The sequence below is a fragment of the Gasterosteus aculeatus genome, chromosome 4, assembly GCF_964276395.1.
Source record: "Gasterosteus aculeatus chromosome 4, fGasAcu3.hap1.1, whole genome shotgun sequence".
In the NCBI taxonomy this organism is placed as follows: domain Eukaryota; kingdom Metazoa; phylum Chordata; class Actinopteri; order Perciformes; family Gasterosteidae; genus Gasterosteus; species Gasterosteus aculeatus.
The window spans coordinates 4,471,899-4,485,939 of NC_135691.1; the positions used below are offsets into that span (position 1 = coordinate 4,471,899).

The following is a 14,041-nucleotide window of genomic DNA, read 5'->3' on the forward strand; positions in this document are numbered from 1 at the left end:
TCTCTTTTCAGCTTAGTGTTTTTTATGTGCAGCCCCCCCAAAGGACTGCTTTTACTTCTCCTCCCATCTACTCCTTTCCCCATCATTGCTCTCCTTCTTTATAGCCGTCTCGGCTTCTTCAGATTATCTGTGTTGGTTCGGGCCTTCTAAGACTGGCTGCGCTGCCGTTAGCCTGCCCCGGCGGCCGTTAGCTTGCTTGGGGCTGCCGTTAGCCTGCCCCGGCTGCCGTTATCTGGCTTGGGGCTGCCGTTAGCCTGCCCCGGCTGCCGTTAGCTTGCTTGGGGCTGCCGTTAGCCTGCCCTGGCTGCCGTTAGCTTGCTTGGGGCTGCCGTTAGCCTGCCCCAGCTGCCGTTAGCCTTCCCTGGCTGCCGTTAGCTTGCTTGGGGCTGCCGTTAGCCTGCCCTGGCTGCCGTTAGCTTGCTTGGGGCTGCCGTTAGCCTGCCCCAGCTGCCGTTAGCCTTCCCTGGCTGCCGTTAGCTTGCTTGGGGCTGCCGTTAGCCTGCCCTGGCTAGTTGTCGCTCCTCCAAGTCGACGAAGATGAAATCTTGTTGTTTCAGCGAGTAAAAAACAATAAACAAAACAAATGTCTTATAAAGCTGCTCCTGTGACGCTTCATTATATATTATATTCCAAACTATAGTTTCCATGTACAGCTTCAAAGATCACACAGCAACATGTGATGTGTGTGTGTGTGCGTGTGTCTATTTCACTTTTATGATGAAAGGTTAAGGTGTGAGTGAATAATATTTGACAAGACATCAAACAGTTTCAATTATTTCAATACCCTGGGTGCCGTCCTCATTATCCACTATCAGAGTGTGTGTGTGTGTGTGTGCGTGTGTGTGTGCGTGGAAGAGGGGAGTTCATCTTGATCTCAGATTCAGATTTAAGCAGAAGTAATGACCAGGCCAGAAACAAGAGTTATTTAGGTTAAGTCTAATATTTAGACAAGCTTTTCAACTTTTAGCTTTTCGACCTTTAAATCTGCTCAGAAGAAAGAAACAAGAAACTATATGGGAGACTAAGACTTTCTCAAAGTTGGGTTCATCTCAGGTGATAGAAGACTTGCCACTCAAACCAATTTCTTTTTTGTTTTTAAAGGACAACTTTTGAAATACTCTGATATGAAAGAGAATTTTTAAAATCCGACCCGACTCTCCGGGCTTCATTTAGTGATGCCGATCAACACTCCTCCATTCATGGTTTCAGGTGAGCCTCTGCTCTTCTTACACCGAACCCGGAGGGTAAAGGCCTCGGGTTTCTAAAACCCTCTGAGAGCGTGCACGTGACTGGAATCTACCGAGAAGGGTTCGGAGAGATGTGTTAACCCTAACAACCACAAGAGGCGGGTTTTCTGTGCATGAATGTGTGTGTGTGTGTGTGTGTGTGTTTCTTCTCCGATATCCTCAAAAATGATTTACAATCATCAAACACATCTGAAGGAAACACATCTGAAGTAAAATGCCTAGTTAAACATAACAAAAAAGACGTGTGTGCGGATGCTTACATGCAAGAAACTAAATATTGAGTCGAGACTTTGGTCTTTTACTGTAAGCGTCAACAAAGTACATGTGTGATGAGACGCCCCACCTGCCCAGTTCTTATTTTATTATTGTGCATTTACACTCCTGTGTTGAATGGTTTCCGTCTGAGCTGTGAGGTTTTCCGCTCTGCCGTGTCCTATTAACGGCTCCCTTTGGGCCAAAAAGCCATTTTTGGGGGTGAAAGGAAATCCGTCCCTGCACTAGATGTCAGCAAGAGACCACTGGATTTGTGGACTTCCAACTCATGCCACCTTTCCTTTGGCCAATAAATGCAATAAGGACGAGTGAGTAAGAGCAGAACTCCCAGTGGAGAAAAGGGTGCAGATCTCATTTCAGCTTCATCAAAACTAGATGAGTGTGACCTGAAACACGTTTCATGATTTACAAGCCTCGTAAATAAATTAAATGATATTTCAATTCTCGTACGACATCGACTGACTGAAAACGTTGAAGGTGAGATTGAGGACTCAAAGAGAGTGAGAGTGTTTAACACAGACACACATTTACACAAGTACAACAGCAGAGAGAGAGAGAGAGAGAGAGAGAGAGAGAGAGAGAGAGAGATGGGAATTTTGATTATTGGGTGAACGTCATCGACTAGGACACGTGAGGGTCTAAATGGGAGTGCGCACACCGTCCTGTGGGGCTGGGCGCGGGGTTGGAGTAACGCGACCTCAGAGTGGAGAAAAGCTCGTGCTGCTTACTGTCAGATGCCTTTTTCCTTCAATGAATGCTCAGAGGATTGATAGATTATCATCCGTCGGGTTGCATCATAGACAATAGATACTATCGCAGAAATCCAAAAAGGACATTCTTGCTGCGGTGCCATTACGCGCGGTGGTGCGCCCGGCTCCCCGGTGCGCGCACCGCTGGACGTGGACCCGAAACGAAAGCTTTACGAAAACAACCCGCAATCGATGAAGAAGCGTGGAGCTCCCTAACGTTTTCTTACTGGGACTCGTTGTGGGGGAATAAGTGGAGACGCTTTAGTCCGCAGTCGAAGCTTTTGTCATCGCCGACACGTCGATGAAGTTTTCCAAGTTTCTCACTGAATCAAAGTAAGCTGAAACAGCCGATCAGACCGCCGGTTCTGACCCGCTGAGACATCACTTATATACAGTACACTGCTGCTTCGTATTGTATGGTCGTTAGGTTCAAACCGCCCGTTCCAATGGCCCAGCATGTGGCCTGGCGTCACCATATAGGCTGAGCAGCCCCCCCGTGCCACTGTTAAAAAGCTCCGACTGACCTCCGCCCCCCCCCACCTCGTGCGCAATGCTGAGCGGACGGTCACTCCGCGACCCGATGGGACTCATCGACGCGAGGCACCTTCCTCAGCTGATGTCCCTGGAGGACCGAGAGCCCACCCCGATGGAAGGGACCGTGGGGCCGCACAACGCCACGCCGCCCGGGGAGGAGGGGGCTCCGGGTCACCAGCACCAGCCCTTCCCCTGGGTGGCGACCCTGCTGGCCGGCGTCCTGATCACGACCATCGTGGTGGACGTTCTCGGGAACCTGCTGGTCATCGTGTCCGTGTTCCGGAACAAGAAACTCAGGAAAGCAGGTTTGTCAGCTTTGGAGAAATATATATGATAAATATAATTTAACGATAATATCAGGATTATCGATAATTATCAGCAAAATTCTGAGTTTGCTTTGATAGAATGTATTCAATAGCAGCATGTCTCTATAGTGTCCAATAGTTTACGCTTGAAAAAATATTTAAAAAATATTTAAAATATTTAAAATTATTACAATAACAGTACATAATAACAATAATATAACACGTTTTTCAAAAGGAAATATAAAAATGACCCTATAAATAACAAATTCAGAAAATGATTATTATTACAGCTTTATATGCATCATAAGTGTATCAACTGCAGTTTAATGCCCAGTTTGGAGAAGTAAGAGAAAACCCTGTAACCTTGCCACATCGCCGCTTGATGTTCTGCTCAAGGACGCTTTGACAGCACCGGGAGCCAAACGCCAGGTGACACGTTGTTGTAGTCCTGAAAAACGAAAACGCAGCGTTGGCAGAATGTTTGTCATCGCCTGGTGTCAAAAAACACCGCAATTCCGCCTCTTTGGAGAGGCAAATACGTGACCTTTGACTTACAGGCTCAAGGACTTGAGGAAACTAAACAAAGTCAGGCCGTAGTTGGCGACACACTGGGAACAATGTAGATCTAATCCGAAATAGACTTCAAGCCTTCAGGAGCACTTCTGTGCAGAAATAATGAGATTACTTAGAACCTCTCAAACATGCCGACAAAGAAATGAATCAATCCCAATTGTTATCTTCTACTCTGCTGGAGTAGTAAATATCCCATTAATGGCAATTAGAGAGGATGGGCACCTTCTTTGTACTCAAACAAAATAAATATTGATGCTAAAAATCCTGACTATAGCTATTTATAATGCAGGCGGTAAGAATCGATTCGCTGCAGCATCCCGACTTCAAAATAATGATGTTGATGGATTGTGAAAGACACTGATTTGATGTGAATGTTGAAAGCAGGTTTGAGCCTGAGGGGTTCACATGAAAAAGGCGACACACCTGTTGAGTAAATGATGCAAAGGAAGCTGGTCAGCGAACCCTTTCTCACCTCTATCGAGAGGGAATTGGATGTGAATGTCAGATTCCAGGTTCCAGAGAGTTAAGGGAGTCGTTGGATGATGGCAATGCGGAGGTGGCGGGGGGGGGGAAACATCTGACATCTGATGACCAAACGTCGTCCTTGTTTCCAGGAGACTTTTGCAATATATCAAATAAACGCTTCATGGTGTTTTAGAGAAGAAATGACACCTCGTGGGAGTAGAACAACAGTCTTAATTGGGAGGGATGTACTAAAAGAAGAACATCAGATGCCATAACTATGAATATAAGGAAAGAGAATCCTTAATTGCCGTTGAAGTGAGGTCAAAACAATGGCCTTTTTTCATTCAAAAGTCGCCCGTTTTTATCTGCAGCCTCCCATCGTCCCGTCACGCTGCGGGGGCTCCACCCTTGTCGCCGTGATGAAGTAGCATCGCTCATGAATCAATACGATATCTACTCAAAGTGATTTTCCCTTCAGCCGGACAAAGCTGTCCTACGCTGGCATCCGTGGAATTAATTCACTACCCCATCCCGCCGCCTCCCCATTTCTCTCATCTTTCTCCCTGTCCTCCCGATATTTCTTTAATCCCTCTCATCTCCATCCAACTCCCTCTTCAACCAATGCCGTCTACCTCGTCCCTTCTGCGTGACTCATTCCTCATTTCGATGTGATCACTCCTCCCAAGTCCCTCCTCTCTCCACTTGTCTCCTTCCCTTCCTTCTCCCACCGGTGAACTCGTATCTCTTTTCATGCCCCCCCCCCCCCCCCCCTCTCATCTGTTTAATGCCCCCCCACCCTCCCTTCAGAGACACCTTCCCTGATGATTAGTGAAGTTCCGTCAAAGTTTATTCTCTCACCACATGTCCACAAATAAAACACCTTCATTCGAATACCTACATGCAAAAACTCACTTCTGGGAGAATTGTTCTGTGGGGATAAAATATACATGTTTACTTTATCTGAAGAGGTGGTTACCATGGTAACAGAGGTCTTGTCGCATGGGGTTTTGCATCACCGGCTCCAGGCGGATTGCCCACATTCAGCAAATTTGAACGATTTGTTGAAAAAATAAAAAAAGTGCCTCGGCTGGAAATCAATTTTCCGATACATGAACAAGTCAGACAGTTTTCATTGATCAGCGGCCCTCCACCTTCTCTCCGAGCCAGAGGACGGTCCCATCTGGGCCGAGTAATCCACAGCGAGGCGGGCAGAGGATGAACTCTAAATGTCACCCGGCTCCATTCTGGAATATGCATTTATTATTCCGTCTTTATTTCAAAGGTTCGGTAGCGTCTGGTCAGGAAAATCCTGCAGTAAAAGGCTGAGCGCAGCAACGCTGGAACGGACTCTAGAAGATCTTCACAGCGAGCCTTTCAAACTAAGAGTTTGCACTTTAAGTGTTGAAGGGTCATACAAAAACCTCCTGAAACAAACCCATCCTTTCATATCTTGCTGTTGGGAGTAACAGTTGTGTTTTCGGTACCGATACGTTGCAGTTTGCAGTGAAGCGCGAGTGCGCGCCGCTCTGACAAACCAAAAACTCACCAGGAACTCTATCTGACTTTCTGGATTCTCTTCTTTCTGCTTCTGTCCCTGAACAGAGAAAGAACAGAACAACGTGAGATCGAATTAAAGCCTTCGCCTCGAGTTGTCCACATATTTGACCAATTTTTTGTGTTTTATATTCTTGAACCTTTTACATCAATGATTGATTCTTTTCTCTTTTTTTCAGAGGATAAGCATATTTCATCATGGACTGGCAGACAGTATATTATGTTATGGAATCTCAGCCGGGTTTGGTGTTAAGTAACTAAAAACAGTGGACGCACAGCAGGAAAAAGGAGAAGACCTTTGTTTTGCGTCGCCCCCTGTGGACTGAAGTGGTAGTGTCGCATCTCTCCCTCGAGAAAACCCGTGATTCTACTGCGACAGGTTCTGACTCTCTGCTCCTCTCTGATCCTGAACTAACCGGTGTGACAGCAGGTCATAAGCAAAATTACATTCGGTCACTATAATTAGATTTAGGGTTTTTCTGATAACAGAAGTGAAACTATCCAAATAATGCTTTCATATCTTAACATAACAGAGATCTGAAGGGTGAGCCAGATTCATGGCCCTCCAGAACCCCCTTACCCCCCCCCTCCTCCCCCAGTCTTTTATATTTGAACCATCCATCACCATCCAATCAGGCCGGTTACGACTATAAAACAGGCAAAACATGCTGGTGTCAGCAGCATTTTATTCTTATTTTTCAGGGAGGAGTTGTTGAAATGTGTTTCCTTCACTAAACCTCAGGATCAGGTTTCCACTCCGCCAGAGGAAGGTCGCAGGGGACAGATATTTACGGAGACTCACCTCTGCTTTTTTAGGACAAGAATACCACTTTAAAAAATGCTGCATCGACTCCAACAAAAGCTTTTCCTAGAGTTTTAAAGTATGGACAATCTGACAATGCTGTTGATACATAAACAGCGGGTTTCGTAAAACAGTCAAACCCAGAGGTTATATATAATATAGATTTTCATAGATTTTCCTGGTAATAAATATATATGTGTACATACAATTAAAAAAAACATTGTAAACGTCGACAAAATACAAAATTTGACATTTGAATGAATTAAATGAAAGTTTCATAAAATTCCATAAAAGTCAAATTCCATACAGTTAAAATGAGATCAGCAATGAAGCTGGATGTGTTCGCGCTGGAGTCTGAGCCGAAAATTCATCTGGTTTCACCAGAATCCGACCGAAGGGGACAGGCGGCAGGAAACTCAACAACATTGGCCATGTTGTGAAGGCATGTGTTCCGCTGCTGGTATGACATCAAGTCACCCCCCCCCGCCCTCCTCACCCCCCCCCCCCTCCCATCTCAGCCCCTTACGACCTCATTCTGCTCCGCAGCAGAACACCCGCCCGGGGGCTCCGGCGCTCTGCTGAGCCGCCGCGGCGCCGTGATTTATGTTGATCTAATTCCCTCTCACTGCACTTTATCATCGGATACAAGTTTGTTGGGTTTGTTTTGTTTGTCTTGTCATCGTTGGCGATGTTGCCGGGGGCATTCGACATGCAACAACCCCGCGTCTTCAACTCAAACCCTCTCGGGTCCTTTTTTCTGGGAATACATTTGTTACATAAATGTCACTGCTCTGTTTCTATTGGTACGAATGTAGAACGTTTGGATTAATGCAACTTAAATGGTTCTGATTGTCGTCTTAAACTCGTCCTTAGAGTATCGCACCTTAAAAAACAACTTAACACATGTCAAGCATTTCATTTTCACACTTCGATTTTTTTGGGGCTTGAACTCAGCATCGTCATCATCCAACAACTTCCGTAACTCTCTGAAACCTGGAATCTGACATTCACATCCAATTCCCTCTCGATAGAGGTGAGAAAAGGTTTCCTGACCAGCTTCCTTTGCATCACTCAACAGGTGGGTCGCCTTTTTCATGCGAACCCCCAAATAAACAACCAGCCTTCCTGGTTGATGTGCAGCCTTCTCCTCCTCATCTTCATAGTGACATCCACTAGCTCCTGTTGCTAACCAGCTGCAGCACAGATGTTCTGCTGATGCAAAGCCTCTCTCCGGCTAATCAGCTTCTACGATTACACAAGCTGCTTTTCAACCCAAATCAGAGTCCATTTTCCCTCCATGGTTTTCTGATTGTCCAACGTTCCGTCTCGCTGATCTCATGAATGCGAGGTCTCAGGGGCAGTTTCTTCAAATCATGCATGAACTTCCACCTGCACTCCAGGAGTTCTGTGATTATAATTTGCTGTTCCAAGCTCAAAAAAACGTTCTCGGCCTCGATTTAACAGGAACGTGGCGCCCGAAACCCGAGTGACGACATTTTGGACGGACAGATGTAAACTGCCACGCCATTATTTGGTGGCGGCAAACATCTGTGAGGAGCTGATTCCGCTGAAGGGTTTTGTTTGGGGGCGGTTTTCCCTTATTTGTAGGTCATCAATGACTGTACAGATTCGATGCATTTGCGTAATCGGCCTACATAAATAAGATTAACGCACGTACACAAATATTGATTTAGCTGATAAAGAGCCAACGTGTCCCTTTGTTGGTAGGGACCAAAAAGCATCTGAAAGCGAGAGACAGATTCACTACATCTGCTAAAAGGAAGTCGATGTGTTGCCCCAAAGTGACCCCTCTTAAAAAACATTACAGACAAAACAGACTAAAGGACATCAAAGTATTGAAAACCATCACGTTTGAAAATAGATCTAAGTTTGATTTGTAGAAAGTTTGTGGGAATTTGAACTCCTGGCCTACGCCCTGAATGTGACCCTCTAAATACTCCCAACCCGTGTTTGAAAAACTCCAACATAAACATAAAAACTCCGGTGTGATCCAGAAACGTCAGATAAATCAAAGTGTGTCTTCTTCCTCAGCAAACTGCGTCTCAGCATCGACCCGTCTGTGTCTGCTGTTGAACTTCAGCGAAGTACAAGCAGTGTCAGGAAGACACAGACACACACACACACACACACACACGCACACACACGCACAGACACACACAGCTGCTGAGAGGAACACATGAAAAACATGAGCAGAGGAAAGCATCTCACTTCAGAATAAAGTCTCTGTGGTTACGAGAAGCTCGGTGTGAGTGAGAGAGAGAGAGAGAGAGAGAGAGAGAGAAATGCCGTATTGTTTCTCTACAACCAATTCACAGGAAGTGACCATGTTTGAAATGTCGAGGAGCGCCAATGAGAAGCCATAAATTGTTGTGTTTTTTTGCGTCACATTAGGTTGAGATGCTGCGTTAATAGTTTAAGACAAACCATGATGTTTATTTTCTCACCATCACCAAGTTGATTGGTTGTCTACAGAGCAGAGACAGAAACTTGTCGATGCTACGATGCTACAGGGGCTAGTCCGCGTTGAAAGGGCGGGTGAAGGACAAAAATCGTTGAGGCATTTCACTACAAGACAAAAAAAAGTCTCTTCACGATGCCGCCTCGGATATCAGGAGATCAACCGAGTCAGTGGGATTCGTCCACCGGGGACCATGAATATCAAGGCGATCCATCCGACGCGATGGGCATCAAACAGCGTCGCCTTTTTAAACTGTACAGAAAAGAAAACTGGACTGGAGAAGTGCTTTCATTAGAGTTTGGGGTAGATGGGAATACTGGTGCTTTGCAGGCAGGGGGCAGTTTGATGGAGGGGGCTTTGGACAAAGGCATAAACGCTCACAGGAGTTTCATTCAAATGCAGCGAGGTCCAGTCAGGGGCGACGGGCAAATACTAAACCCCTAAATCAGGCTCTCGAGCTTCGTTCCCCCACGTGGGAGACATTTACAGAACACCAGCTGGGTCTGAACTCGGTTATTGTCAAAGGCGTAAGGTGTTTGGCTGAGCCCAAAAAAGATACGGCATAAACTCGGACCCTCATGCACTGTGGGCGGATGACAAACCAGTGTTTACTCCTCTCCTGGGATTGAACAGCAGTCCATCAGCATGAACTTCATTTTGGGCGTGAACTGGAAATGAAAAGGAGCAGATTGGGAAATTTGAATTCATTAGCCTGTAATGATGGTGGGCCAGTGATGAGGTTTGGAGGGCAACGATCTGGATGCCAAATTTAAGGGGATTGGGATTCTTACTCAACTGGGAGTTTGGCTGGATTGTTTGTTTTGTTTCTGTCAGAACACCCCCCCCCCCCCCCATCAGAAAATCCTCAGTACTACTCTAAAACCCTGACAATCATTTTGACCACAATTCATTGTTTAATCCATTTCAAATAAGGAAAAGTGCACCAGTTCCCTCAGCCAAATGTCACATCTTTAAAGTCTTGTTATGTCGGATCAAGAGAACAGAAAAGGAGCAAATCTTCAAATATGTGAAGCTGGAACTAAAGAACATTACCATTTGCTCCATAAATACATAGTTAAATAATAATTCTTAAAAATGCATTAAATGTGAATTAATCCTAATGCGTTTTAAGCGGTCGCCCCGAACACCAACCTGCAGAGACAAAGAGAACCCTCTTCTGTGCAAAAGGCCCCACATTCATGAATTTACTCGCAGATCATTTATGTCCTAACTTTAAATCATCGGGTAATTAAGACAAATAATAATACGGCATCTCCACGCCTCTCTATTCAAGTGCCAATTAGCGAAGCATCAAGAAACCCTGTCTAACGGAACCCTTGGTCGGGTTTTGCATCTTGACTAAAAGTACTACTTGCTCACCTGATTCTGACTGTACTTTTAGGAGAGACAACATTGGGGCCAGACTTTTTCCTGTTTGTATTCCGCATGCCGATGACGAGGCCGTCTCCCTCCTCTGTCTGCAGGAAACGCCTTTGTGGTGAGCTTGGCTGTCGCCGACCTGGTGGTCGCCATCTACCCCTACCCGCTGGTGCTGTCCGCCATTTTCCACGACGGCTGGATCGCCGGCTACATCCATTGTCAGATCAGCGGCTTCCTGATGGGCCTCAGCGTCATCGGCTCCATCTTCAACATCACAGGAATCGCCATCAACCGCTACTGCTACATCTGCCACAGCCTCAAGTACGACAAGCTCTTCTCCAACGGCAACACCATGTGCTACGTGGTGCTGGTCTGGGCGCTCACCATCCTCGCCATCGTGCCAAACTGGTTCGTGGAGTCGCTGCAGTACGACCCGCGGGTGTACTCCTGCACCTTCGCCCAGTCGGTCAGCTCGCTGTACACCATCACGGTGGTGGTGGTGCACTTCATCCTGCCCATCGCCATCGTCAGCTACTGCTACCTGCGCATCTGGATCCTCGTCATCCAGGTGAGGAGGCGGGTCAAGCCCGACTCGCGGCCGAAGATCAAGCCGCACGACATCCGCAACTTCCTCACCATGTTTGTGGTGTTCGTGCTCTTCGCCGTCTGCTGGGCGCCGCTGAACCTCATCGGCCTGGCGGTGGCGCTGGACTCCAGGCTGAGCCGGGCGATACCGGAGTGGCTATTCACGGCCAGCTACTTCATGGCGTACTTCAACAGCTGCCTCAACGCCGTGGTCTACGGCGTCCTGAACCACAACTTCCGGAAGGAGTACAAGAGGATCGTCATGATCATCTTCAAGTTTCACTGCTGAGACGGCCGGAGGGATCTGGGCCTCGTTGTTCAGCTTTTGTGACGGGAGTATGTTATTAGAAATAAAATCTTCACCTCGACAAAGAGAGGAAGAGAAAACAAATACAAGGTACCGCATTAAGCAAAAAGGACAAATACTTGGAGGTAGCTGGAGGTGAAGAGGAGGAGAGATAGGCAGAGGAGAGAGACAAAGTGAAATAAACGATGCCATACAGTTATCAGTGATGCCTTCAGGGAACTCGAGAGACTTTGCAGAGGTAGTCGGAGAGAGAGGGCTTATCACGACTCCTTTTGGTTCTTTTTTGTGAAGTCATACTGTAATTTGTTGTTGGGTTTTACAAACCTTCTGATCATTGTATTTCTGTAAGCGGCGTAGCATTAAAGCATCATGGGATCAGCAAGCTAAGAGAAGGGCCACTACTTAGTTAGCTGGCTGGCTAACTCCACCATGCATAAACGCTGCTACGGCGCAGGTGTGTCGCTTCCAATGTTCCCCTGCCTCATCGCCCGCCAGCTGACGTTAGCCTAGCTAGCTAGCTACCAAGCTAACTACCCAGCAATCTGTCTCAAGAACTGCGTTTTCCCTCCTCCTGGCGAGCTGCACTGTTGTTGTCACCATGACCACGGCCAGTTGCTAACCCATTAATGTGAATGGCGTAAGGTCTACCTCGCAATCATCGAGACTCTCCGGTACGATCAGGGCTCTTTATGGACGAGACATTGAAAGTTCAGGACTTGACCGTTGGTACCAACATGTGGGACGGACACCGCCGGTCAGTGGTGCTTTGTCAAGTCTTTCATCCTCTGGGAACTTTCTCACCTCATCGGCCTCTTCTATCTGGGACTAAAAACTCTCTGCGTTGATCAAACATGAAGACTTTTTCTCGCACCTGGAGGCGTCCGGGTATTCGGCACCTAAGTGGAAAAAAGAAAATCCGGCCTCGCTGCGGTTTAAAAGCAATACCCTTTCATTTCAACCTTAGAGGCTGTTCTTTTCAGGTCGCAAAAAGCACTTAATTACACATGAAAATATACCATCAAATCAACATCAAAACAAAGAAGAGACGTTATTATGTCCTGAAGAGTGTTTCGACCGCTCACTGTTGCACGCTGCTGGAAAGTGGAGGCTGAATGTTGCTTTTCTGGTGAGTAAGCGGGTGTCTCCACTGTGTGTGTGGATCAAGCTGCTCTGGGACCAGTTAGACCACCGAGGACCTCACACAGGGCCGAGGTGTCGGAGGGAATGTGTGTGAAATGTTGCCGCTCCCAAACCCAGTGAGGATTTTTTTGGCGGGGATTTAAATGCTCTTTATTACCCAGACGGCCTTGACTGGATCATTTGTAGAGCACAGCGTGAGAGGGCTTTTGTTTTACGGAGCCAGGTCAGATGTTTCTGTGTTTCCACATGCTAAGCTAACCAGCTAAGGACTCGTGTTCGCTTCACGGAACTGGACATGGATTATCGATGTAAACATATAACGCTTCCACAAACTATATCTCTTCAATAAACGGATTTACTCGGTGAAAGGTTAGAATGGAATTTTGAACAAATGGACAGTTTGGCCATTTCTTTAAATTAAAGTAATAGTTTGGGATTAGCATGGATTAGCACATTCGTTAAAATGATTTGTTAATAAATATAAAAAGTTTCAATTGCATAGATGACTAGATTTCAGTATTGAATTAAAATTATTTAAATATATTGAAACAAGGGACATAGATGTCTCAACTTAAAATGTTAAAAAATCTTTTACCTGTAGTTTTTTCTTTCTAAAAATCAATGCAATAGATTGAGCTTGCCGTTATTTTTGTGTTTGAAAAAAAAATGTAGTTATATATGAAAAAAATGGGAAGCCAACAGTCGACAAGAATGTACCGGTTGTCCTTTCATACGCTGTTTTTTTGCACATCACCTTGAAGAATGTTTCCTCTGAACGTTTGTAACGTTAATGAGACACAAAGACGCCAACAAGCCCCAAAAACATGTCTTAATAAAAAGAAGGTTAACTGTGTCGCTTCTTTGTTTACGAGTGTGCTCACTGAGAAGGCAACACACAATCTTTAGCTCGCTCATATTGTTCTATAGATATTTTCAGCTCGCGTTGAATGTTTGACAGTGACATTAACATCAGATCTTAATGTGCGGGGGGATTTTAAGAGGAAAATGTGGATCAATTAAAACATTTAACACAACTCAGAAAGGCAGTAGAAAATCAAACGGAACTTATTCCAGCTAACAAGTTTTTTTCCCCAGAGAACAGACATTTTGAAAAGACGTGTAGGCAGGTAAACAATTTGTAAAGCTTTATAGTTTGAGGTGTAGAGTGTTTTTTGCTATTTCAATTCAATAACGGAGTTAAAAAGTCTACATTTGGCGTTTTGATACGTACATCCCTTCTCTTTGTGTTTCCATCCCTCAAGGTCAAATGAACGTCTCACGTAGCGATCCGCTTTCTCTCTACTGAGCGCGCACACACACACACACACGCTATCCCTGCTCCCTCCTGTTGCTGCGGTAACGGGGCGATGCGAGGGGCAGTTGGTCAGTAGGGAGGAGTTTTCTGCCTGAGTGTTTTCACAGTAGGAGACCAGATGAGCGAGAGACAAAGAAAAGAGAAATTCAGGTAGAGGCTTAAAATGAGGTCAGTGTGCTTCCTGCTTATTCCAGCACTGTGAATTCAAGGGGAGTCCATTATTATTTAATTGTGCAAATAAAATAAAAAACCTCTCCATGCTCTGTAGACCGAGCACTCGGTTGGTATCAATTGGACAGAATGAAGCCGGAAGAACCATCCAAGTGGCAGTGA

General features: G+C 45.9%; 1 protein-coding gene across 1 annotated transcript; it reads left to right on the forward strand.

Moving 5' to 3' along the window:
* Positions 1-2,186: 2,186 nt before the first annotated feature.
* On the forward strand, positions 2,187-13,246 carry mtnr1al (melatonin receptor type 1A like). Its single transcript, XM_040175323.2, has 2 exons — positions 2,187-3,108; positions 10,466-13,246. The coding sequence occupies exons 1-2, from the start codon at positions 2,820-2,822 to the stop codon at positions 11,233-11,235; spliced, it is 1,059 nt and encodes a 352-aa protein (XP_040031257.2). The 5' UTR covers positions 2,187-2,819; the 3' UTR covers positions 11,236-13,246.
* Positions 13,247-14,041: the final 795 nt, after the last annotated feature.

Excerpts from the sequence above, each read along its gene's own strand:
- mtnr1al (XM_040175323.2), top strand. The coding sequence starts at position 2,820 with ATGCTGAGCGGACGGTCACTCCGCGACCCGATGGGACTCATCGACGCG. Across the intron at positions 3,109-10,465 it reads CAAGAAACTCAGGAAAGCAG|GAAACGCCTTTGTGGTGAGC; the intron begins GTTTGTCAGCTT and ends CTCTGTCTGCAG.